Source organism: Ixodes scapularis, unplaced genomic scaffold (assembly GCF_016920785.2).
Source record: "Ixodes scapularis isolate PalLabHiFi unplaced genomic scaffold, ASM1692078v2 PGA_scaffold0__279_contigs__length_252992795, whole genome shotgun sequence".
NCBI classification, from domain to species: Eukaryota; Metazoa; Arthropoda; class Arachnida; order Ixodida; family Ixodidae; genus Ixodes; species Ixodes scapularis.
This window is the reverse complement of record NW_024609835.1, coordinates 113,846,272-113,870,556: the sequence shown is the minus strand read 5'-3', so window position 1 is coordinate 113,870,556 and position 24,285 is coordinate 113,846,272. Positions and strand designations below refer to the sequence as shown.

The following is a 24,285-nucleotide window of genomic DNA, read 5'->3' as shown; positions in this document are numbered from 1 at the left end:
TTCCCCCCGCTTTCTCGCGAACGGACACCGGTTAGGTCACTAAATCTTGGCCTGGAAGTTTAACGAGTCCTCAGGTACAAAGGCCTCATGGTTAAAGAGATCCCTGCTTGGGTGCACGCGTTCTGGGCGCAGGGGCTGATACATCATCGGAGCTTGCCAGGGCCGGACTATCCAGGGTTCAAAGGGTTAAAATGAACCGGGTCCTTCTCGACTCCCAAATGGTGAAAAAAAAGGCGGCTCAGGTAATTTAACTTGCAAGACACAAACGTTAGCTAAATGTCAGCCAGATATTAACTATGATGGCAACAATCAAACAGAGTTGGTTGAATGAAAGAATGACTGCATATACATAGCATATGCTTGTCTCTTATTACCGCTTTCAGCAAGTGGTGTGACTGTTTTAGTATGGATCATGAGATGCATGACTGAGCGTTTTACTTTCAAGTCTCGAGCTAAGAACATAGTAAAACAACACTGGAAAAAGACAATCAGGCCAGCTTTACTCCACGGTGCCGTACAAGTCTCGTTAAAAAGCATAACAAACCCGATTTCACAACACATTTATTCACCTGGCGAGCTTCGGTCTGGCGACCTTGGCTAAACATATCTACGCCAAATAGACATGCGTGCGCCTTTATCGCTTGTGCGTGAAACCTGGAAATATAATGTATCAAGTGTTTAGAGCGCAGCTCTTGTGCGCCTGTTTCCGGTTGAGCGGCGTCACCGTCGCCGCCGGCGTAACAGCGCGTTGCATTATGGGACGTTTCCCATGATGACGTCGCACGTGACGTCACGTTTGACGTCACTCTCGTTACGTCACACGGCTCCTAAGTTTAGCGGGAATACTTCCTTGCTAAATTTAACGGGGAAATATTCCCGCTAAATTTAATGGGGAAATATTCCTGCTAAATCTATCAGAAAAAGTGCTCCGTTAAATGTAGGGGCAAAATTTCCCCGCTAGATTTAGAGAAAAAATTCTTCCGCCAAATTGTTCGCTAAATTTTTTCTGCTAGATGTAGCGGGTAAATTCTTCCGCTAAACTTAGCGAAAAAACATTCCCGCCAAATTCAGCAAAAAAATGTCCCCACTAAATTTAGCAGAAAAATGTTCCCGGTAAATTTAGCGGAAATGTTTTCCCTCTAAACTTAGCAGAAAAATTTTCCAGCTAGATTTAGCGGGGACGTTTTTCTGCTAAACTTAGGAAAAAAAAACATTTTAGCTGAAATAAACTCTCGGCTGAATTTAACGGAAAATCCCCCGCTAAATTTAGCGGGAAATCTAACGAAAATTTCCCGCTAAATGAAAAGGAAACAGAAGAGGAGGAGGGGCATATCCTCCCCTCCGTACCCTCCGCTCTCCTCCTCCTCAAGAGCTGCGCTCTAATTCGGCATACCGTATTTACTCGAGTAATAGCCGCACTGTTTATGAAGGAAACCTGAGGTTTCGCTTTTCCGCGGAGCACGCGAATTGCCAATCACCGCAATCGACAGCGTGATTCCAGCGGTTTACAGGACAGAGATAGCGTCTTCGCGCGAAGATACTATCTGTGAAGATTGCATTTGCGTGGAGAATCTTGTTCTCGATCTAGTTATTCGCTAAGTAATTTATGCGCAACGCGATGATTGGGTGTATATGTGTTTTGGGGGAAAACAGACGCAAGGGCCTTGTTCATAAGTAGTGCGGCTATTACTAGAGTAAATGCGTAACAAAAAATTGGGGGTAAACGTCTTTAATTTTTTTTTTGTTACACTGCTTTGTCTTTTTTGCATGAAATTCTTGTGGGAAGGGTTTTGCGCATTGACCGTTTATTTTGTCCAGCAACTATAATACATCTCCTCTGGGAATGCAGAGCCACTGTTTTGGGTCGATGACAGCGACCTTCCCGCTTGTCATCGACCCAAAACTTTCGTAGAGTGGACGCGACCAGGGGGCGACATACAGCATAGGAAGATTGTGCTGGACTCTCTGCTTAAGTTCATTCGAGAAGCCGGCATCCGGCACTATTCTTAAACATTTCGTCCTCATCATATTCCTCATCTCTCACCCCTCATCTTCCCCACAAATGACGTAAGGTCAAGGTGGTAGGAAAATCATTAAAATACGTCTTAAACAAACAATATAAACTAATTACCCCGGAGTTTATTAATAGCAAAATCTGGAAGTTTCTTTTAAAGCATATTAATACAACAAAAGAGGCAGGCTGCAAAAGAAGCCCCTCAATGTTCAGTGTGCGCACGTTTCAAGATGTGAAGTCTTATGCTAAAAAAATTTCATCCAAATTAGAGGAGCTAGTAAACACGCGGAACACACAAAGTCACCCGTATATGTTTTAGAGCTTACAAAATTTCGTTAGAAGCGCAGGCTATGTGACGACAAGGCCGAGTTGGGTGCATAGCGTTGGCTTCGCATTCTCCAAAATCTTAGGGAACAGTTGTACAAAATGCAATACCTTAAACAGAATTGAAAAAAAAAAATCATTGAATCAAGGAAAGGGACAAAAAAATAAGTGAATGTTTAATGTAGGCCCAATAAAAATTGTCAAGCGTTTTTTTTACGATCTTACATGTAGGGTATCGTAATCGCCAATTAAAATTTCGACTTATACCCGTGCGTGGAATGCGGTACGCCCGGAGTGTCGCGCGCTGATTGGCCGTCCGCTCAAATGTCATTCGTTGTAAAGGGCATTCGAGTTGCCCGTGTGGCACGGGTATTAGCCCCGTCCGTTGCGGTGCGCCGAGTGAAGGAGAGAGTGAGGGAGGAGAGAAGAACTAGGCAAAAGTAACGTCATCGGTGGGGTTAGAAGACCCTTGCTCGACAGTAGCTGGCTCGGGGAGGCCAACGATGACATCAAGACGCTTTGGACAGATTACAAGCGGCAGAGCGGCTTGCTGCATGTCCTGCTGCAATCGCTAATTGATTTTGCGGCTGCCTTTCAGCAAGGTCACTTTTTCGTCTGCCACCCTTGGTAACGCCGGAGACCTATACGTATTCAAATTGAGCAGATTTGAACATGGCCGATATCATGGTAAATTGGAAAAGGCTTATTAACGAAAATATTGTGCGCACCTCCCCCCTTCCCCCCCCCCCCAAAAAAAAAAAAAAAAGAAGAAAAAGTACAAATTGTAAAATGAATTTCGGCTAGCGGACTTTTCAATCTGGGTGTCCCCGAGCACATAAGCAATATGACACCCATTGCTCTTTCTTTGGCAACCCGTCGCGGAAAATCTCAAAATTCAGATCACAGCTCACCGATTTCCTTAGTGGTTTTACGTCGTCGTTAAACTCCACCAAGTAAGCACTGTACTGTTGTTACGTGTACCTACATCACCAACTACAAACAGAAGCTAGTTTAAAATGAGAATCGTACGTTTCTTCATAGCCGCCTATTCAGTAAAGTGGCCGCGTTGTGTGATTGCCATACGACCTTCGCGTCAGGCCTGCATCTGTTTCGGCCACCATTGATTACTTGGTGGCTTAGTTCTTTTTAATTTTTCCTGCAAATGTACCGCTTTTGAGCAAACATTAATGTGCAATGCGTTTTATTCTGAACATATAGGTTTTATTATTAATCATATTTAAAAAAGAAAATATTTAAAGAAGTAGTTTATGTACTCCCTAATTTTATGGCTTGTTCAGTGTGACGTTGCAAAAAAATAATTCAACGTGTTTTTATGTCATTTAAGCAGTAACGCTATTCAATCGCTGTCAAATGTCTTTCGGACAGTTGCGTTAAAGACAAAAAGTATGACTTGGTTTGTAGGTTCCTAATTTGCCGTTGTATTCACAGAAGCGAATATGTTAACCGTTTATAAAGGCGCTTTGCAGTCTTTTTTGAATATTTAGGTAGGGTATTTTGTAATATTTTCAGTCGCCTTTCGTCGCCTAACTTTGTAATTCCCCTGATATTAGTAATATTTCTCACTTGGCGTATAAAACATCATAAAAAAAGGCACATAGAATGTTGTTTTTATTTTACTAGCGTATAATTAAAAAAAAACAAAAAACGAAAGACTTGAAAAGAAGTGCCAATTTTTCCGGTTAGATATTAAACGAGCTAGGGGTATCCGAATAAAAATAACAAAGAAGAACTAATGTTTAGTAAAAATGTGGATGCATGGCGTTTTTCGTATCGGAAACGCCGATAAAGTCACGGGACTTGAATTTAGCGCTTATTTTGTTTTCCTGATATTGGCTTTCAGAAAGTTTTAATTTCTCGCGCTAAAGCCGAGAAGTAATAAAAACTTCTGGTACATGTAATTATGTTGTTAACTTGGCATATATATATATTTTTTGTTTTATTTAATACATTTAAGTAAATCCTTGCAGGTGCAGCTCATCTAAGCATTACCTGAACTGCTTCTTCTGTCCCAGCGAGCTGCGTCTCGAGCTGAGTCATCATTTCGTCCACCTCATCCTCCAGCCAGTCCCCTCTTTGCATTCTTCGGCAGTCTTCCACGATACTCTCACAAACTACCGACTGCATGTGTGCCGTCAGCCTTTCGGTGACTTCGAGTTGTTTCATATAACCCTTGAAATGTCTTGTCACGAGTCCATCCCAGGTCGTCACCACCAGTGTTGCAATTACTTTGCACCCGGTGTACATTACGATGAGCTCATGTTTCAGTAGGTCGTATTTCTGTGATTTTCGTAACTTGGTCTTGGCCAAGATGTTCTTGTTGGTGATGCCAACCTCAATCAGTGTGATTTCCTTTGTTCTCCGGTCATATATCATCAGGTCGAGCTTGTTGTATTCAAGGAACAGTTCCGTCGTGATCTTTACGACTGATTTGATTTTACCATATCGTTCGATATTACCTTTTTAACTTGGTAATTCTTCAGCTTACTGCTTCGATTCAATCCATACTTATTAGTGTAAAATGTGCAGCATCTGTTGACTTTATCGTGGCGTTTCTTGTAGTACAGTACACAATCTGTCGCTAGGTGCTTCACCGATCTTGAGCCCTTGAAGTCGTGGGGACATCTTTCTGACATTCACCCAAAGTACAGGTTACGATCTTCTAATTTAATGAACATCCCATCCTGCTGTGGCAGCATGTTGCCATTCACCAGCCACATTTATGACATTCTTTGTTCGTAAATGCTTGGCATAACACTGATGCTGTCGTCGTCGTTATCCTCGGTTCGGGCATCTTCGTTGGCACTGTCTCCAATATTGAAAAGAATGCCGTGCATCACCGTCTCCTTTATTCGCCAATCGACCCTCTTCCTGTTTTTTTTTCGGATGTTTTTCTCAGTCAGGTTGGTCTCTTTAGGTTGGTACTTTTTCATCAGGTACTCGTATATTCGCCCGAGCTTTTTTGTTTTCTTTTTCTTCTGTTCCATCGGCGGTCTTGTCTTCGGGTTATTTTCGAGATATTTGAACATTTTTAAGAGCATTAGCTCAGCTTTCTCCTCCACGCAAGCGAGTCCTCTTCACAGTTGGTCGCGCTTCAGGTATAGCCGGTCCATATGCGCCGCATTCATCGTCACCTTGTACTCGCTCAGGATCTTCCTCAACTCATTGTCAATCGTTTGGTATTCTATCAGATTGAAGGGCAGGATACGTATATAGTAATTGAGTGTCGAGAGGGCAAATTCGTTGATTCCTCTAAATAGTTTGCAAGCGTTTGGCTTTGTCTTGCAAAGCATTAACGTTATTTTGGTGAACCTTTTTGGTAACGACGACCTTGTTCTCATCTTTCACCACATTTCGAGAGTCCTTCAGGATGCCCAGATACTTGTAACCTCTGTGATTGTCCACCATCCCCCAGAAGACTCCACTGTCCATGACGTTACTCGCCACTTCTGCTGATTCACCCTTAGTCCCATCCGAGAGAGCGTTTTTTCGGTTAGGCCACACAGCCTCGTCAGCGTCTCTTCTGAGTCTGCTAGTAATTTGATGTCGTCAATGAAAATCAAATGGTTGCGTTCGATGTCGCCCATCTGTAATTGTTCACATGTTCTGTTTAATTCGGCGGCTCAAAGGTTCCAATGCGAGGACGAACAGCAACGGCGAGAGACCATCACCCTGAAGGAATCCTTTGTTAATTCTCACTCGGCGAATCTCGCCCTGATGACAAACCAGGCTGGTGCGTTGGAAGGCCAGCGTCCGCTTGACGAATTTGATGACGCTCTCCGGCATGCCTAACTTCGTCAGTACGGCTACTAAGTAGTCGTGTTGGGCGCCGTAATACGTTTGTTGGATATCAATCTAGGACGTGAACAGCTCGTTGTCGTGCGTTTGGTTCAGCACTTTGTTGAGGAGGGCTTGCTGTTTGGCATCTTGGCAGCTTCTTCAAGTACCTATCTGGTTGGCCGAGATCACCTCATTCATCTCGTACAGGTTCGTCACCAGGGCTGTGACAACCTTGCTGAGCAGCTTGTAGATGTTCGGGAGACAAGTTATAGAACGCAGCTCTTTTCCCTGGCTTGCTCGTTTCGTCTTTGCGATAAGGTACGTCGTGCCTCGGTACAGTCGCTCGTCAATCTGTCTGGGGTCATCGACTGCTTTGACTAGGAAGTCGGTGAGACGAAAGTAAAGTGCAGTCAGTTTTTTAATGAAAAAAAAAAAACTTTATACGGCGTCGGGTCCTGGTGTCTTCCAGTTGGATAGGAACTTGATCTTATCCTCATGATCCTCTTGACTCTTTTTTCATCAGCTTCGGTCTGCAGCTCCATTGGGTTAAATAGGTCAATCAATTCCTGGTGCTCCCCTTCTTCGTTATCGGTCACCCAGATTCCCCGCCAGAAAGTAATCACCTCATCAATATTGATGCTCACGTCAATCTCCCTCTGGTCTTCGTCAAATTTCTGGCAGAAGACGGACCGAATAAATTCAGCAAGCTTGCTTATTCTCCGATACTCGGTCCGGTTCGCAGCAATCACCAGTTTTCTGAAAGACCGCCCTTTTCTTTTCGAGTTGATCCTCAAGCTTCTTTAACGTGTCCTCGTTGTTCGAGTGGTATTGGTTGGCTTTGCAATTTCGTTTTAGTGCTCTCGAGGGAGCCTCGTTTTGTTTGAGACTGGTGGCAACTTGCAGCTGTTGACTAAACTTCTCGATTTTTTTTAATGGTCTCTTTCCAGTTCACCTCTTTCTTTGGCTTCTTGGTGACCTCCTCATATGTCAGCTGTCAAGCGTAGATCAAATCATTCAGCTCTACTATAGTGTTCGCCTTCTTTTCCAGGTTCTCTCGCTCGATCACCAGATTGAACATCTCGATGACCTGATAGTTTACTTCCTGACTGTATACCTTTCTTGTTCTTCATATTGGTGCACAGTTGGCTGTTTGTTATGGTCACTGGCAAAGGCCGTTCGTTTTCCTCAGCTACCTGACCATTGCCTGATTGAGTAGGTTGTTGTCTATTTTTTCACCGGGTATAATTGTTCTTCATCGTTTTCGACGTTACATTCTCGTTGTGCTTCCGACTATACTCGATTGTTATTTTTGGCGACCAATTATTAAGCATTCGTCCATGTGGTCCTTACTTCGCTCGATCACCAGGGCCAACCATCTCTCTGGTGTTGTCTCCCTGTCGGCTCGCCTCCCGATCGCCGCAAAAGCCACTTCTCTGTAACCGGATTCCACGTCATCCTCGCCATTTAGGTCGGTTGGTGGTTCAGTTGGTTGATGGTCATGAACTGTTGGGTTGGCGCTGTTGTTATCGTCGGTGATGGCAGCTGACGTTGGTGCCAAATGCGTCAATGGCCGTTGCATCCGCGAGTCGTCGCTGATTTCGGTGGGGTTTTTAGTTCCGGCGCTAGGAGATTTCTTATTTCGGGTTTCCATCACTGTTTGGCAGTGACACAGTCGTTCGTTTTCCGATAAACTCCAAAAAAACCAGTATCTCGGCAATCACATATACACACATAGCCTCAATACTCACGAAGCCTGGCAGTTCGACGACGGGGCCATGGATCAGGTGCCTGGTCGCAGATTTGGAGCACGAGGATATGGTAGCACAGAGCATTTTTCCGGGAACTTGGACGTCAGCGCATAGCTTTTGCAACGGCGAGGACCCAAAACATGGTTTTGAAACCCGACAAGAAAAGAAGCGGTAGCAAAGGAGCGCGAGGAGCACAAGCGGACATTGTATCGCTCAGGAGAAGTGTGTTTCCGCGTATCGCCGCAGCGGGGCACCCGTCACGTGGCTCTCCTCTCATCCGTTGTATGCAGCTCTACCTTTTCAATTTTGGCGGCCGCTTCTCGTGGTGTTCTGACAGGTTTTGTCAGTATTGGGCAGGAGATCGAACTATAGGGGGAGCTTTTTCGAGCTTGTTGTCCCCACAGCACGCTGTTTACTAACACAGAATAACAAAGAAATTGAACCTCGCATGCACGGTCTGGACACGAGCGCTTCACTCTTACCAGTGCTTTGGTTGCACGAGGAGCGGCTTTCGAATCGTCACCATCGATATCGCTGATCAAAAATAAACAAGAAAATTCGGTTTGTTGTCCCCACAGCTGAAGCGTGCCGCCAGAGGCGTGACTGTTCGATCTCCTCCCCAATAGGGGAGTCTATGGCTGGAGCTATAACGCAGGCGCAGGGCACGAAACGGCAGGAGCCGTCTTGTGCACTGCCGCCTGCCTCCTATTAACTAAAGTTATGGCGGCGCCACGGATGCGGTGAACACCTGGTGGCATCAATCTGTTGGGGCGAACACCCATTAGTTAACTAAGCTAGAGCGCCAGCTCAGTTGAACTCAATGATCGTTAGCGGCTCAATGACAGTTGTCGCTACCGCCGATTGTGATTGAGTCAACTATCGTTGACCTAAAACACCTGCAAAAAAAGTCAACAACAACAAACACACAAAAAGAAAAACGTTTTTTTAAAACAGTCTGGTTGGGACACGCGTGGTAAAAAATTAATTTCACGCGAACAAGTACTTCTTTAGAGCAATTTTGACGGCGCGAGACACGATTTAGTCGGTAGTCACCTCCTTTCCAGTTGTTTTCTCTCCCGGCATTTCGGGCACGTGGAGGAGAGGACGATCGGCTTCGCCTTCACGTTGAGGGGGGAAAGACCGAATGACCATTTCGTTGAGCGAATGACCATTCCGTGACGTCATAGACTTTGCGCGCAGAATTTCAAATAAATCTCTAGCCGTCAATATTGCTCTAAAACTTTTTTTTTTTTCGCGTAAAAATTATTTTTTTGGCACGCGTGTCCCAACCAGACTGTTTAACAAAAAGCTTTTTCCTTGCAAGTGCCCTTTATAGGGAGTTTTCGTAGATCATTTTTGCCGTCCCGCCACGCTCTCCGCAAGCGGATACGACACCCAGAAGTCTACAGTCAAGGCCAATGGCGCGCAGGCGCAGTAGCGGCTTCTTCATTGCGGAGGGCTTAGCGGAGGAGAAAACGCAGTGTACGAACACTCTCTATTGACTGTTAAGAGCGCTGGTGTAACTAGGGTACACGGGGGTCCGTTCAACAATGATGAGTTGGAATGTTTCTTTGGAAGTGTACTGGCGCTATAGCGTGACCCGAGTGTAGCCCCAGGGCAGTAAACTGGAGGTGCCTCGGTCGGCTCGGTCGGGGGCACATGCTCGACTGGACATTCGAGCTCTAGATCGGGTTCGATGATTGCGGTCACGGACCGCCTTAGAGTTGAAGAAATCTCGCATAAGCTGGTGCTACCAACACCTCCTAAAAGCTAAGGCCGTAGTGTTCCGAGTCGTGACGTCACAATGGCCTGAAAAAGGGAGCCACGTCCATAAAAAGCTCACACTCTGGTTCTCTTTGCCCCGGTAACGTCGTCTGCTCACTCAGTTCGCGTGGTTTGTTCTTGCGCATTTATCCGGCATTAGTATACGTTTCAAATACGCAGTCTTGTATGATTTGTTACATATATAATATAAACGTAATACATAACGCGTTACCAAGGTTGAAAGTATCAAATTTATATTTATGATTATCCCGTAACCACAAGATCACAGTGCAGTCCCGCTGCTCCCCACACTTTTTGAATGAACCGGCTACGGTGGCGACATTTTCTTCCCTTGTTCGAGTTCCGATTCTGGTAAATTTACGTTGTGTGTGAGCTGCTGATTGCCCGAAAAGAAACGCCGAGACATTTCAAGAAGGGAAGAGGTTAAAACAACAACAACAACAACAACAACTCCATTCACTGCCACAGGGAGCGCACATGAGCAAAAGGTGGGTCGACGACATTAAGCATTTTGTCCCACGCTTCTGCCGCTGCTTTCGTGTGTGGTTCTTCTTTGTTCTCTCGATACTACAGCATTTACGTAGATTCGCGGAGCAATTCCTGCTGTCGGTGTGAGTGACATGCGTGGGAACTAGTCAACGATGACACTGGTCGATTATCGATAGACCGTCCCTCGACAGAAAGAGAGACTTCTTGAAGATCGGGTTAAACTTTTTTTTATGACGGATATTTCGGGACATATCGATATGATCGACAGGTGAGAAACAGCTTATTACAGGCTTTGTTTGTCATGTAGGACGCTAGTGAAGTGCCGCAGTCGGTTGCTCTAATCTCGTGATAGAATGGCATCTCGTCCTTTGTCGTTATCATGTGCAATTGCGTCGATATTTGTAGATGTGCGTGGTAACATTCAAGTTTTCACTGGAAGGCGAATAACATGTTTATCTGCGATTATTGAAAGGGCGTCGTTTGTGGTTATGTGTTTATTTATATTGATGTTATTGCATTGCCTTTATCGCTTTTATACTACTATCCTATCCGTATTAAGGTACAGTAGGCTCGCGATAAATCAAACTCGGATATTTCGTACTTCCGGTTAATTCAAACAGATCTAAAAATTTTGGTTGTCCCGCTATGTTTTTAATCTATTTATAAGCCGCTTAATTCGATCGGCGTTTTCGCTTAAGGCTGCGGTTTCACGGCAGCCATCTTGAACAAGGCGTTAGTTCAACCAATAGATGGCGACACGCACCCGTGGGGTGGCCGAAACATTGGTTCACAGTGGGATGGCTCGAGCACCATCACGTTCCCCTCGTGGCCTTGCTCGCGCCGCTGCCAGCTGTGCTCAGCTCGCTCAAGTAGCGTGGCCCATCAAACGGATGTATGCGATAATGTCAGGCTGGGTATAAATTGTTCTCTGATATAGGGACATACGGTTCGGCGGTTGTAACGGGCTTCCGCAGTAAATCTTACCAAGAAGGAATTAAATGTTGATTGACGTGTCAATATTCTATCAATGAAAATTTCCTCTGCAGGAATGCACGCTCAGTATAGCTCAACCAGTGGAAGCGGACGTCAAGTAAACTGCTTCGCGATTTACAGTACTTACCTCACCATTTTAATGACGACTGAAATAACGTCACGAAATATTGTGTTTCACGGGGTCCGGAAGATGTTGTAAAGGTTGTTACATTATAGTTCCCGGAAAACAAACGCCGTTGCAATATTTTCGGAAGTACCGACACACATCATGTTGCGAGTACAGCTTAGGAAAATCATCAGAAGAAATAGGAAGACGTTTATTTGCAATGAAGACGCTATGAATGAACGGCGTTTAGCGACGGCAAGTTATGAGCGTTCGGGAATTTTTAAGTTGACGTGATTGCTAACTATGGACATGCGAACAATGAAGACCAGTTTTGTCGGGAGATGGTGTTGCGGTGATGACCTGATATCGGACGACTCATGGCAGACAAACAAGCAAGTTTCTTCTCAGCGAATGGTAAATGTCCAGTGTCAAGCACAACACGTGGCTACCGACGTTGTCGACGTTTCGAACACTTACCGCTTTCGACAAAAGTCCTGGCACCTGGGCTAACGTTATGGAAAGACTCGAAGTCTTCCTTGAGTCCAACGCCATCATGAACAGTAACTGAAAACGATCCACTATTCAGTCGGTGGGTGGCGAAACGTATCCGCATCTACGGAGTCATGGGTGATGCGTGCTCTAAGTGGCTGGAAGTTTACACGATGCCTGCCACGACGTCCAAACACGTCATTGACGTTCTACGGTCTCTTTTACCTATTTTTGCCCTACCGAAAATACTTTTCTCTAATAACGCGCAAAATTTTGCTTCAAATAAAATAAACAAGTTTTTGAAGAAACAAAAACCGGCATGAGGCATCACATTAGTGCACCATACCATCCTGCAACTAACGGGCCAGCAGAGCAGATGATGTGCGAAACGAAAAAAAGCCCTTTTGAAGCTTACGGAAGAAGCAGTTCAGTGAAGAATCGCCAGGTTCTTGTTCCGGCAGCACGCGACGGTCTCATCTTACACGAAAAAATACCCGCCGAAGCAATATTCGGCGGACGAAGAGCCACACCCCTCGATCTCATAATACTGCGGCCTACGAACAAAGATCGAGAGATTCCCAGATAGAAAGTAATGGCAGTTTAATCGGTCGGACAACTAGTCTACGTCAGGAATTTCAGCGGAAGTGGCGTTTTTCATGTAAAACTTGAGTAGAAAAGGCTCTATGTATGTTGACCAGCAGGTGTCATCTCTCTGAATACGTTGGATATCAATGCCCTTCAGTGTAAATATAACTAAAGCACAAAACTCTCTTTGTGTATTGTGTAACTGTCCTTGTATTTGATAGTAGAAGCTATGGTGGTGATTTGGACCTTTCACACCAGGCTCCTTTTTCTCATTTTTCGCCTCATACTCCTTTGCGGCTTAAGTATGCTTCAAGAATCTTTTGAAACGGGGACACTTTACGTCAACGAGGCTATTTTTTCCAAGTAGTCAATCAGGGAATGCTGCTAGAAATCCGTCCCTCATATTAACAAATAAGCCCAACTTCTGCACAGTGCAGTTTTCCTGTTCAATGTACAGTTGTAAAGCAGCATCCTCAGTGATTTTACCTTGTACTGTTGCGGGTGAAGAATGTTTCTGGGTACACGATACTTGAAACAAGTCTGGCACTGTACGTTGTGGTTCGACACCCACTAATGTGGTCGTCCTTATCGATCCTCATCAATTAATAATTACCTCGTCACCTCATATTGCTCTTCATCAACAGTAAGTACAATAGGCTACTGCCATATTACAATCCAAGAATTGAAAAATTTAGTCGTTCAGTCCTTCAACAAGTTTATTATTTATACATTGTTATTACGTTACATTACCTCGAGACGATCGACGTCCATCGTCGATCTTCAAATACGTATACCTGTATATAAACTAGACGCACAAGAAGGGGGGGGGGGGGGGGGGGGTCGGTGGCCGAGTGCATGGTCTAGCGCACACCAGCTCGGAGCACTGGAGCGAAAGCTCGCGCTGCAGAACCCACCCCGCCCCGGACCGTTTCTATCTGGAAGAACATCATACCGGCGTGCGGTCGTTTAAAGACCCCAGGTTTGCGGCTGTACCGCACTGGCTAAATTGTTCATCTACAGCTGAGACACCAGACGCCCACTAAGGCAGACTAACTTCCGGCTGTATAAACATACACACAACAATTTGGAATTAGACGCACAATAACAAAGAACACAGCGTGCCGCATCTTTTCTTTTGATGCCCTTTTTTTTTTAATCAGCGCAAGCTCGTGCGTTTTTTCTTTTGAGACGGTTAGAACGGTCGCACATAAAACCCGCGTTTCTCCTACCCGCCCGCTTCCTCCTCTCATTATGTGTGTTTTGTTATAACTAAATAAGCTATAATAATGGTGTATTAATATTTACTTTCAGTTTCAGTCAGGGAAAAGGGGTTTCGCGGGAACAAGAGCCAATAAATGAGCTGCGCTTAGAGTATCGGCACTCTCTTCCCCGACAGTGTTGTGAACGCCGCCATTTTGTTGCTTGTGCAGAGCAGGCGCAACTGCCGATCGTCATGATTCAAAAGTGCGACATCCTCAGCATTAGATTCGGTGTTAGGAAGTTCATGTAATGTTGCTTTGCTTTGTCGAAAACTGTTTAAAGTGGAGGACGGAAAAGCGTTTCTTGTGATTTCAGATAAAGCTTCAAATAACTGGCAACTATGATTTTAAGTCACAATAAGGCCAAGTGTCGCTACTCTGAAGCGTAGCTTATTTCATGACACTATTTATGCTCTTGTTCAAGAGGCTTGTAATACCTGGAGGGGCCATGACGTAAGCCCCGTGGATTCCACAAGCCGCTACCTTTTGACACCTGCCTCTTCTTCATTGTTCCCGCTTGTGCCAGAAATTAGCTGCGGTTCCGAGTAACGACACTTGGCTTAAAATTGTGGCTTAAAATCATGGTTGCCAGTTATATGGAGCTTTATCTAATATCACAAAAAACGCTTTTCCGTCCCTCACAAATGTTTAAACAACCCGCGACAGAGCATTTCAATATTGCATCAGCTTCCTAGCACCGCATCTAATGCTGAGGAAGTCGTACTTTTAAATCATGATGATCGGCAGTTGCGTTTGCTCTGAGCAAGACCCAAAATGGCGGCGCCCAAACCAATTTTGGGGAACTGAGTGCCGATACTTTAAAGCTCATGTAGTGACTCTAGGCATAAAGTGAACTCGGGTGTATTATTTTCCTCTTCGTCTTTATTGTTTACTGATTTCAATCATTTCGAACAATGAGCGCATTATATCACGCTACGCTTGTGTAATTATTTGTCTTAGATTTATTAGCCTGATCCAGTACTTAAACCATTCATTTATCGATAGTAAATCTTCCGATATATTTTTTAAATGTGAAGGTAAAAAGACACGGAGATTGATGATGATACAGACGCCAACGCCGCCCTCGGAAATTTTTTGAACACTAGAAATCAGCAGTTTGTCTGCCATCCGTCAGGTAGCGCAACAAAACACCCAAACAGTTTTTAATTGTTTTTAAAATTAGCTAAGCTCTACACCTATTAAGAAACCAAAGCAAGATCATTGTGAAAATTTAATACATCGCAATGTATATCTATTCTAAACAATAAATATTATTAGATGCCACTAAATCTGTTTGATGTCCGAAAAAGTTATGCGTCAATACAGGTAAGTTTGAAACGCTTCTGGAGCGTTATGACTTTGAAAATGAAAAAAAGCCATCGTCCACCTCTTGGGCAACCATTGTAGCTCTAAATGTTATAAAAGATTTTATCATAGTTTAATTATTTCTTCAGCGGCATTTGAACTACCATGACTCGAAGCACAAAAAAGTGCTACGTTTGATATAAAATATCTAAACAAAAAATTTTTTCACAACATTAAATTTTTTTCTGCATATTACCAATTATAAGAACTACATCTGTAGCTAATTTCATTGTCCTAGCGCTTGTCATTAAAAACATATTTGTGCTGAAAAATGTCAATTTTAGGGCAATATTTGGAGGGATGAAAAAAAGAAAGTAGCGCAAATACCAAAAAAGTGTATCGTTAGATTCTGCTCCGACATCATCTTAACAAAACTGCTATATTGGAACCGTGCTATCTTTAATGGATCGTTCATAAAACATGAACTAGCGGAGCAAGTGAGGGTCCGCGCCATCATATTTGCAACTCTACAAATGCGCATGAACAGTAAAAACCAACACATACATAATATCAAATGAAAGAGGATTGCATTGCCTTTCGAATGACATCAATCCCACAAAACAGTATTTAAAAGGAGATGAGTAATGGCCTGCCAAAAAGTACCTAAACTGCCACATTCAGTGGGACCGTGGCCTTAATTCATACTTTTTTTGTTCTTGCGGCCCCGTTGAGTGCGCTTCTTTCCGAGCACCGGTGCACCGCAGAGAAGCAATACCCGCGGAGCTTGTTTTTGCGAGTGTTGCTTCTCCGCAGTGCACCAGTGCTTGGAAAGAAGCGCACTCAACGGGGCTCAAGCAGGCACACATTAGCGGAAAACGGCATTCAGCCCCGAGAAGTTGGCGTGGCGCCCCCTTATGGCGAACCGGGGTGACGTCACGGCGAGGAGAGAATTTTTCCCCGACTCGCCCCGCTCGCCCTGTGGAGGCTGTGACGACGCCAGCTGTCGGCGCGCTCGTTTTTATTTAATTTTTTTTTGGCGTGTTTTTCGTAGGAAGTGTAAATTTTTATATGTGCCTTTATTGAGGTATGGCCTGTAGCTACAGGCGAAACTCCAACCAACATTTTAAGCATGGTTGACAGGGCAGGCGACGCATGAATTGGAGTGGTACGAGTGGTATATGAAAATAAAGAAATATGGCCATAATTGCCGGAGCATCACTTTAGGTTTACATCTCGCACAATAAATGCTGCTGATGTTCTGAATAAATTGGCACATTATGTATACTATTTTTTTGTATTTCTGTTTTTAAACAAGATCGCCGAAGCAGAAAAGCTGCATGCTGCTCAAGCAACATGCTAAATACAGTCTGGGCCATGGGCAGAGAATCACAAGTAAGACAGCCCAAGTGCAGGGGCAAAGTAAAAAAACAAGGAACATTTATTATATACATTGCTCGCATTTGACCTTTGCTGGATACACGGGTGGTATCTGTGGACTTGTTTATATCAACCCTCAAGTAATGTATAACAAACGTAAGAAAAGGTTTCTAGCTCGTTATTAGTCCCTTAAGCCCTAAAATTCAGATCTTACTTAAATCGAATTGTCCTGAAGCTAAAATATCAGAAGCGTTTCTCACGCAGACTGTCGCCCTTCACAGGTTCCACATTTTCTGCTGCTAGTGCTGCATCTACCACTGGACAGACGTTCGAATGCTTGCTTTTACTCCTGTTTTCCTCTGTTGTCAGAGAGTCCAGCTGTACGGAGTTTGGAGGCTGAGGAAGCTTTTGGAGACCTGCAGCAGTGTCTCTTTTAATTGGAAATGACAATTCAGACTAAACGGTGTATTTTGAAAATACCCAAGGCTGGAATAAAGAATGACAGAAGAAAGTATAATCATTCAATATTACGGCACTATTGCCGTGCATATTTTGGCAGTTCAATACATATCAAGCAGGCACTGGTGGCAATTCGGCCCTCTTTGCTGCTACCATACAAACTAATTTCCAGTAATTGTGTATTTTCTAAGAAATATGCCTGCATACGTGTATAAACTATATAATTAATTCACGAAGAAGCTATATTTATGTAAAACAACCCTGTTCCACGAGCACTTTAACGATAATCAGACACAGGGCCTTTAAAACATCTGCGAACCAGCGCATGCCGAGTGGCAGTGCAAAGTCGGGGTCGCGAGCTAATTTGCCGACCGCCCAAGGGCTTATGATATAAATGTCCCTTCAAATGCCTTGAAATCGGGATGTAATATTGTCTTAAATCATGAACGTGCAAGGAACAGAATTCCAGCGTCTGAAACACTTGCGCCACCGCTTCACCGATCCCTCGCAAAATTGCCCTGTGTCGTGTGGACGGACGGGCAGGTTCATCGGCGGAATTGCCTCCGCCGATAGCTTTCGCGATTTGTAACCCAATTTTAAAAGTAAAAGGGACAAGCAAACTTATGAAATGTACGGAACCACGTCAATATCGGCCTAACTCAACGTCCTGTACACCGGGTAAACCAAGTCCAGCTCCTCGAAGAGCTTGCGGCACACAACGCCAAACCAGGAAACCGGTGCTGGAAGGCGAGCCGATGCGAGGTCGCGGAGCGGAGTCCCCTCCCTGACGTCACGGTACCCCTCACCCAATCAGGGCGCGGCGACCGCAGCGACGCTTGTGTTCGCTCTCGGGGCTAATACTCGGCGCCAACTTTTCTTGGCAATGCAGTGGAAGGTACGTCCCGCGTCCCCTCTCCCATTTTGAGTGTACGCAGGCTTTCCTCCTCTCCCCGGAAATGGGGGAGGAGGAGAGCCTGCGCACACTCAAAATGGGAGAGGGGACGCGGGACGTACCTTCCACTGCATTGCCAAGAAAAGTTGTCGCGGAGTATAGCAATGATGAACAAGACGACATCGAGGATGAGGAACAGCTCACTGGCATCATGCTTTCTGGCCTTGAAGCACATAATGTGAACGCCGAGCTGGCGGAATATGCTAGTCTTTACGACGATGTGTGTGTTTGTCGTGATGACTCATTAGAGGACATAAGGAAGTAATGCCAGCACAGTGCAGCAGTGAGAGTGCAGATGATGATCAAGAAAGGGATGACCCACTACCAACTGTCACAGCCACAAAGGCCTTTGAGCACATCGCTCAGCTCTGGAAGTTTCTGTCTGCAAAAAAAGAGTCCCGTAAAGAGCTACTTGCGTTGGCTGGTATTGAAAATTTTGTTTTGAGATCTCATGTACTGACTAAACAGTCCACAATCGACAACTTTTTTGCCGGATGAATGGACTTAACGTCATAGTTCTTTCACCAATCTGTTATGCCTGTACTTGCTTATAATTAGGCCTATGTAGAGGAAACGGCCAAAAATCTGTTTTGTATGTGTAGCTAGCTACCCATGTAACAAATCAATAATGTTGTCTAGTATTTTATTTAGATGAGTTTCGGATAATTCAAACTAAAATCTGTGACTTCTTGGAGTTTGAATTAATGAGAGTCTACTGTAATAGTATTATTGAATAAAAAGTAAGCAATATTTTGTTCTAAGGCAGGTCGTGTGTATTGGGAGAAGTGAATTAGTTCACTGTAAATAGTAAGTACCCTGCCGCACGAAAAAGTTCATATCTATTCATTAAATGATATTATAGGGAGTATTTACTGGCGGTCATAGCTGTGTGCGCAAATGTTGAGCGCGTGCTGACGACGAGCTTCCGCAGTCCTTTCGGAGCGTGCATTTAGCACCATCAAGGCTGTCGGTCTTAGCAGGCTATTAATGGAGCTCGTTCTGAGCATGCGCTCTAAACATCGCCCTCAAATATGGCGTCCAGTGAATACCTCTTATGGGATTGAATCGGCTCGCAAACCTGAGTGATTTTACGAGCGTCGCGAGCTGATTTGCCGACTCCATATTGTCATTTGACCAAAATTACATTAATTTTGCTATGTGGCCGGGGTATGATGTAAGAATTCGGTGACTACATGATTTAACATCGCTTACATGATTTTGAGTGTCACTTGTCTAACCGTGTCCGCGTTGAATACGTCTAACTAATTTTTACTGTGACCCGTTTTGTTTTGTCAAATCACTGCGTGTATCGCCATTAGTAGATCTTTGTAAAATATGCATTCCTACAGCAATAATTGCGTGACTCAATGTTTTCGACTTAAAACAATCACATTTTTTTGTAGACGTCTTATAGGTTATAACGCATACCTCGTGCCAATTCATACCGCTTATTTAGCGGTGTAATATTTTGCCCATGTAATAAAATGTTTTCTAGCCCTGTTGCTATGTGCAGCTTTCATTTTAGGTAATAGCACCCGCTTATGGGGCTAAGAACGCGATCGGTCGGTCGTTGTACGCGCGTTGCCTACGCTTTGGCGCTTCGACAAGCGCCCCCGATGACCTTCTTTGCGACGTCACGAGAAGAGCGCTATGGGCTTAGCTTAAAAAAGGTCTTGGTGCTACTACCTGTCCAACCAAACTTACCAAACTTCACTGCCCGGCCGTTGCAGGTGCCTTCGAAGATGGTGTTAACGTTGAAAGAAACGGGGGTGGGGGGAATGGGGGGGGGGGGGGGGGGAGGGGGGAGAGAAATCTTCGATTACCCACTGGACGACCAGCAGCTTAAAAGGTTACAGTCACGTTGCGGCAGTCCCAAAAGCTCCAATATTGCTGCTCTCATGGCGGTGGTAGATCATGCTCGGCTAAATCAAGCACCTTTGATTTCGTGAATCGAAGGCTACGTAAAAGGACAAACATCTTTTCCTTAGCGCTGAGTACTTCGATTAACCTACAGATTAATCGTTTATTGCTTTAATCGCGAATAATTGTTTTAACCGGTTAATCGGTTAAAGTTTGAAAAAAAAAAAAAAAAAACTTTGACTACGAAGACCTAGACGGCTACACCTTTATGAAGGTACACTTTAGGTGAATTTTTCAATTAAAATAAGCTGTAGGAGCGAGATTTTCAACTCCAGACAACTAGAGAAGGTTATAGCTGTCACATTCACTTAAGTACGAGTGTCCGTTTGGCGCAGCAGGGACCATTGGGAACAATCAAAGGAGTTCGCAATTGCCGGAGAACAACAACGAAACTCTTTACCTCTGCCGCCGAAATAATAACTTGTGAGTATGGGTGTCTTTTGACTGTTCCTAAGTACACATCAAGGTTGCTTTAAAATCTTAAATTGTACATTTTGCAGTTGACTGCGCATTCGGCGAAGGGAAATAATAAAATGTTGACCTTTTAAAATCCATTATGAATGGGATCGAAGGAACTCGATTAATCGATTAATCAAGTTCAACTTTTTAATCGACGCCGAGCCCTACTTTCCCCTTTCTGCTCTAATCTTTCAAAGGCGTTCGTTTTTTCTGTGTGCAGAAGCTGCGTAGTGCCGCCATTAGAGCGTCGGGTTTTACTCTGCACAGAGTGGGTAGGCTGACTTCAGGCAAGGGTCTATTCTGCTGTCAAAAATATTCTGAAGTTATAATCTATTTATTGTTTGCTTCTCATTTGTTGCTTTTATGGCACTTGTTTTTGTATTTAAATCAAAGGATCATCAAGTCAGAAAGATTCGTGTCAGACTGAACACCATCTAAAAGGAGTGCTCTGAGCAAATCGAAGAGTTGAACTTTCTTTCTACCACTTCGTTTGTCAGTCTCGTAACGTCCTACTGCAAACAAATCAAAACGCGTAAAGAAAACAAAACAAAAAAACGAATAAAGATTTGGTGGGATCTGGATAAAAAAGTTGTTAATTAAACTTCATACTTTAAATTTACAATAATTATTTCTTCCACATTGTTTTCCGCAATCGGACGAAATTATCAAGCACTTTGGCATGTTTAAAGTTGCATTACGTGATAAGAAATAACTATATTTTAACTGCATAAATTAAAATAAAATTAGTCTGATTTAAATTGAATAAATAAAACTAAAATACAATCGGACTGATTTTTTACTTATCAATTATTTCTATTTTGTTGAGGGGTCTGGAGAAACAATAGAAAAAACTACGAAGTGAATGCTTTCGAATGATTGGCCACCTTCAGGTGGCGACGCGAAGTGCCACAGCAGCTATATGTGGCCAATCACTTCTTTGCAAGCTTAAAAACAAAATACAAAACCCTCGCAAGCAGAATGAACAAGGTTGAAGCCATCCAGAACAAAGCTGTTGGTTTTATTTGACACCGGTACGACTGATGCTTTCACAGGATGATTTTAACCCGAACCTGGGGCAGAAGTAAGAAATTATTTTAATAGTGGAAGAGAAAGCAACAGGAAGAGACAGCGTCTCTACTCAGCTATTTATTTTATTAAACATACCTCATCATATACAAAACTACAACCGACACAGAACCACAAAATATCCTGTTTTTCAAAGTCGCGCGCACAACCCTCACCCTCACCCACATCACAAAACAAACTACCCTTTCGGTTTAGATAAAAAAAAAAAAAAAAAAAAAAAAAAACTTGCAAATAGTTATAGTCAGTGACAGGTCAAGAACGAAGTGGAAACTCCTACCACCTCTTTCGACTTTATCAATGCAAACGCTGGAGAGGAGGCGACCTCCTCTACACCGTACACTCCACTGAAGTGGAAAGGGGTGGGAGGAACTTCCACTTCGTTCTTGACCTGTCACCGACTATAGAGGTCACAAAAATTATACAATGGTTCTAAAGTACCACACACACACACACACGCACGCACGCACGCACGCACGCACGCACGCACGCACGCACGCACGCACGCACGCACACACACACACACACCGTCATACATTTGGTTGGCTTGGACGAAAAGCTTCTGTATCACTGTGTGCATGTGTGTCTGTCGTGGTTCAAAACTATTGTATATTTTTTGTGGCCTCTAGCTGTTTAGAGGGTATTTATTTTGATAATAAAGTCGACTGTTTCTTAATTTTGTTCGGGTATATATAATTTTGGACTATTTTGTAAAATTATTTCCCCCACTCATGTAATACTCCCAGCGGGGCTGCAGTATATAAAAATAAAATACATAAAAATTAATTTGGCAGACGGCTAGCATCGTAGCGGGAGAGGAGTCCGCTAAATTCAATGTTTGTAATAGACCGATCTCACCAGCTAGTTTGAGCACGCCACCGCTGCCGCCATGCATCGTGGGAGCTGTAGTCTTTCTGCACTCGCGACAACCCTGCTGGAGCTCTGTGCGAGCAGAGCACGAGGTGGCATGAGCTGTCTCGTGAACTGGCATCTGCATCCTATAAACTACAGTTATGGCGGCGTCACGCGTGCGTGCAACGCTTGGTGAGATCGGTGAGCGCGTTCGCTGCAGGGCCCGCTTGCTCGAAGCCGTTAACTTTAACCGCGGTTAAAAGTTAACCGCCCTTCCCTACTAGGTCCCTACAAGTACCTAGCCAAGTTTGACGAGGGCTGGATGAGCTATAGCTCCGCGTTTTATTATGGGGTGGTAGCTGGTGTCACCTACTGGCTGTAGCGAATATAAGTGGCTTCCATGGAAAGGTTCCCGAAATGGGAGACCCAAAAAATGCGCGCTGCCTGGTTTTCGCGACGCAGCGCGGCATACATTTGGGCTTAAGAAACAATTTTTATTGCTCGTGGTACAAATAATCGGCAAGGTAAAACTAAATTAACCCTTGTTTGGAAATTTTCTAAATATTTATTTATTTATTTATTTATTTATTTATTTATTTATTTACTTATAAATAAATAAATAAATATTTGGCTGTATGAAGTGAAGAAAAGCCTCGTTGAAATTTCCTTCCAAGTTCGAAAGAGGACGACGAAGTTGAGTCCTAGAAACGATGAGAAAGAAGTGAGCAGTGAAAGGTGGGCGGTACACCGGCAGCATGGGTGGCCAGCATGTAAGAACTGTATATAACACCGTCATAAATTGAAAAAACCTGTAACTCGGCGCCACTGAAAATTGACCTATTAGTAAATTACCCGAACATCGAGAAGAACGCTGGAGGTGTAATATTACGATCCGCGCGCGCTGGCCTTCCTCTTATAAAAGATTTGAACTAAATAATCATAATAAATCCTTAACGAACGCGCGTGAACGGCAAAATTTGTTTTAGGCGTTTTGCTTCAGAACAGTTATTACTGCAGACGCCACCAGGTGCAGCGCGTGCAACTACACTTGTAGCATGCACCTCCGTGCTTTTGAAATTTAGCGAAAGGTCTATGGGAACGCTCTCTGCTTTTCTGCGAGTCAAGGCAATCCACTTTCCAAAGTCGTTGCCATGCCGACAACTATCGCGGTCATTTAGGCTTAGGAATGGCCAGAGTCGAAAGTCTATCTAAAAAAATGCGGCGAGGTCATTGCTCATGTCTTGAGTTTTAAGTGAGGTAAGGCAACGCGAAAACCTCCTGCACCATTCATTGCTGACCAACGCGCCCGCTACTGCAGCTACTACGACGTATTAGTTCCAAAGCTAGCGGCGTTCACTCACCGGGGCACCGCCATGTTTCCCCGCCCTCCTTACTCTGCCGGTCACGTGAACCGAAATTCCCCCTCGTAGGGAAATCCGTTTAACCGCTGTTAGTTAACCAGCTTCGAGCAAACGGGCCCAGGTCCGCCACAGTTGTTTTATCTTGACGGCGCAGCGGCTGCTGATCGAGTGGTGGGAGAGTTTGTATCTACACAGGACGGTAGTTCATGCAAAAAGAAAATTTCAATAATAGAGATTGCTTCTAAATCAGTCGCCTGATGTAGAACTTGTTCAGAAATATGCTTCCTTACAACTTAAACACAATACCCGTGAAATGACTGATCAAACTCACCGGGCTAAACAGGTACCCCGTCGAGGAACACGCCTATTTGTGAGCAGTACTCTCTTCATACTTACCTGGTGTCGGGGTGTCTGCGATCAAGGAGGCAGAGCCCCCAGGGCGAGGCGTGGCCATTGCACTTCGGCCGTGTTGACCCCTGCCACTTTCTCAAACTGAGATAGATGGGGCATGCAATTTTTGGTAGTGGGGGAGCAGCGTACGCGCTATCCCCCTTTCCTTCAAAATCGAAAGTGAGACTGTTGAGGTGATATAAAGGCCGTGTTAAGGCTAGCCCACATGGCGCGTTTTTCAGTGCGTCTAGACGCGCGTCTCGGCTTGGCGCGCACGCTAAGCCAGACGCGTGCGCCCAGTCAAACCACACGCAGCTCTACCAGGCAGCGCTTCGCGTCTGCGTGTCTGCGTTTCCGAAGCGTCTGTCCAACGTAGCCAGACGCGCTTAAGAAACATAAGCAAATTTTAAATAGAAATCGCGCGTTAAATGATGGCTACATGCCGTAATATTTAATTTTAGTAATAGTAAGCACGCATTTTTATTACAGCAATGGACTTCTTCCAAAACCGACGCGCCCCATTGCGGCGAAATACCG

The 24,285-nt window shown here is 44.3% G+C and overlaps 1 protein-coding gene and 1 non-coding gene across 2 annotated transcripts; one reads left to right on the top strand and one right to left on the bottom strand.

Moving 5' to 3' along the window:
• Nucleotides 1-4,095: 4,095 nt before the first annotated feature.
• LOC120848510 lies at nt 4,096-4,992 on the bottom strand. The gene is made up of 3 exons (XM_042292723.1): nt 4,816-4,992; nt 4,349-4,774; nt 4,096-4,182 (listed from the first exon to the last, which is right to left on the bottom strand). The coding sequence occupies exons 1-3, from the start codon at nt 4,990-4,992 to the stop codon at nt 4,096-4,098; spliced, it is 690 nt and encodes a 229-aa protein (XP_042148657.1).
• Nucleotides 4,993-23,746: 18,754 nt separating this feature from the next.
• Nucleotides 23,747-23,911, top strand: LOC115329450. The gene has a single exon (XR_003920111.3). It is a non-coding gene; the product is annotated as a U1 spliceosomal RNA (small nuclear RNA).
• The last annotated feature ends 374 nt before the right edge of the window (nt 23,912-24,285 follow it).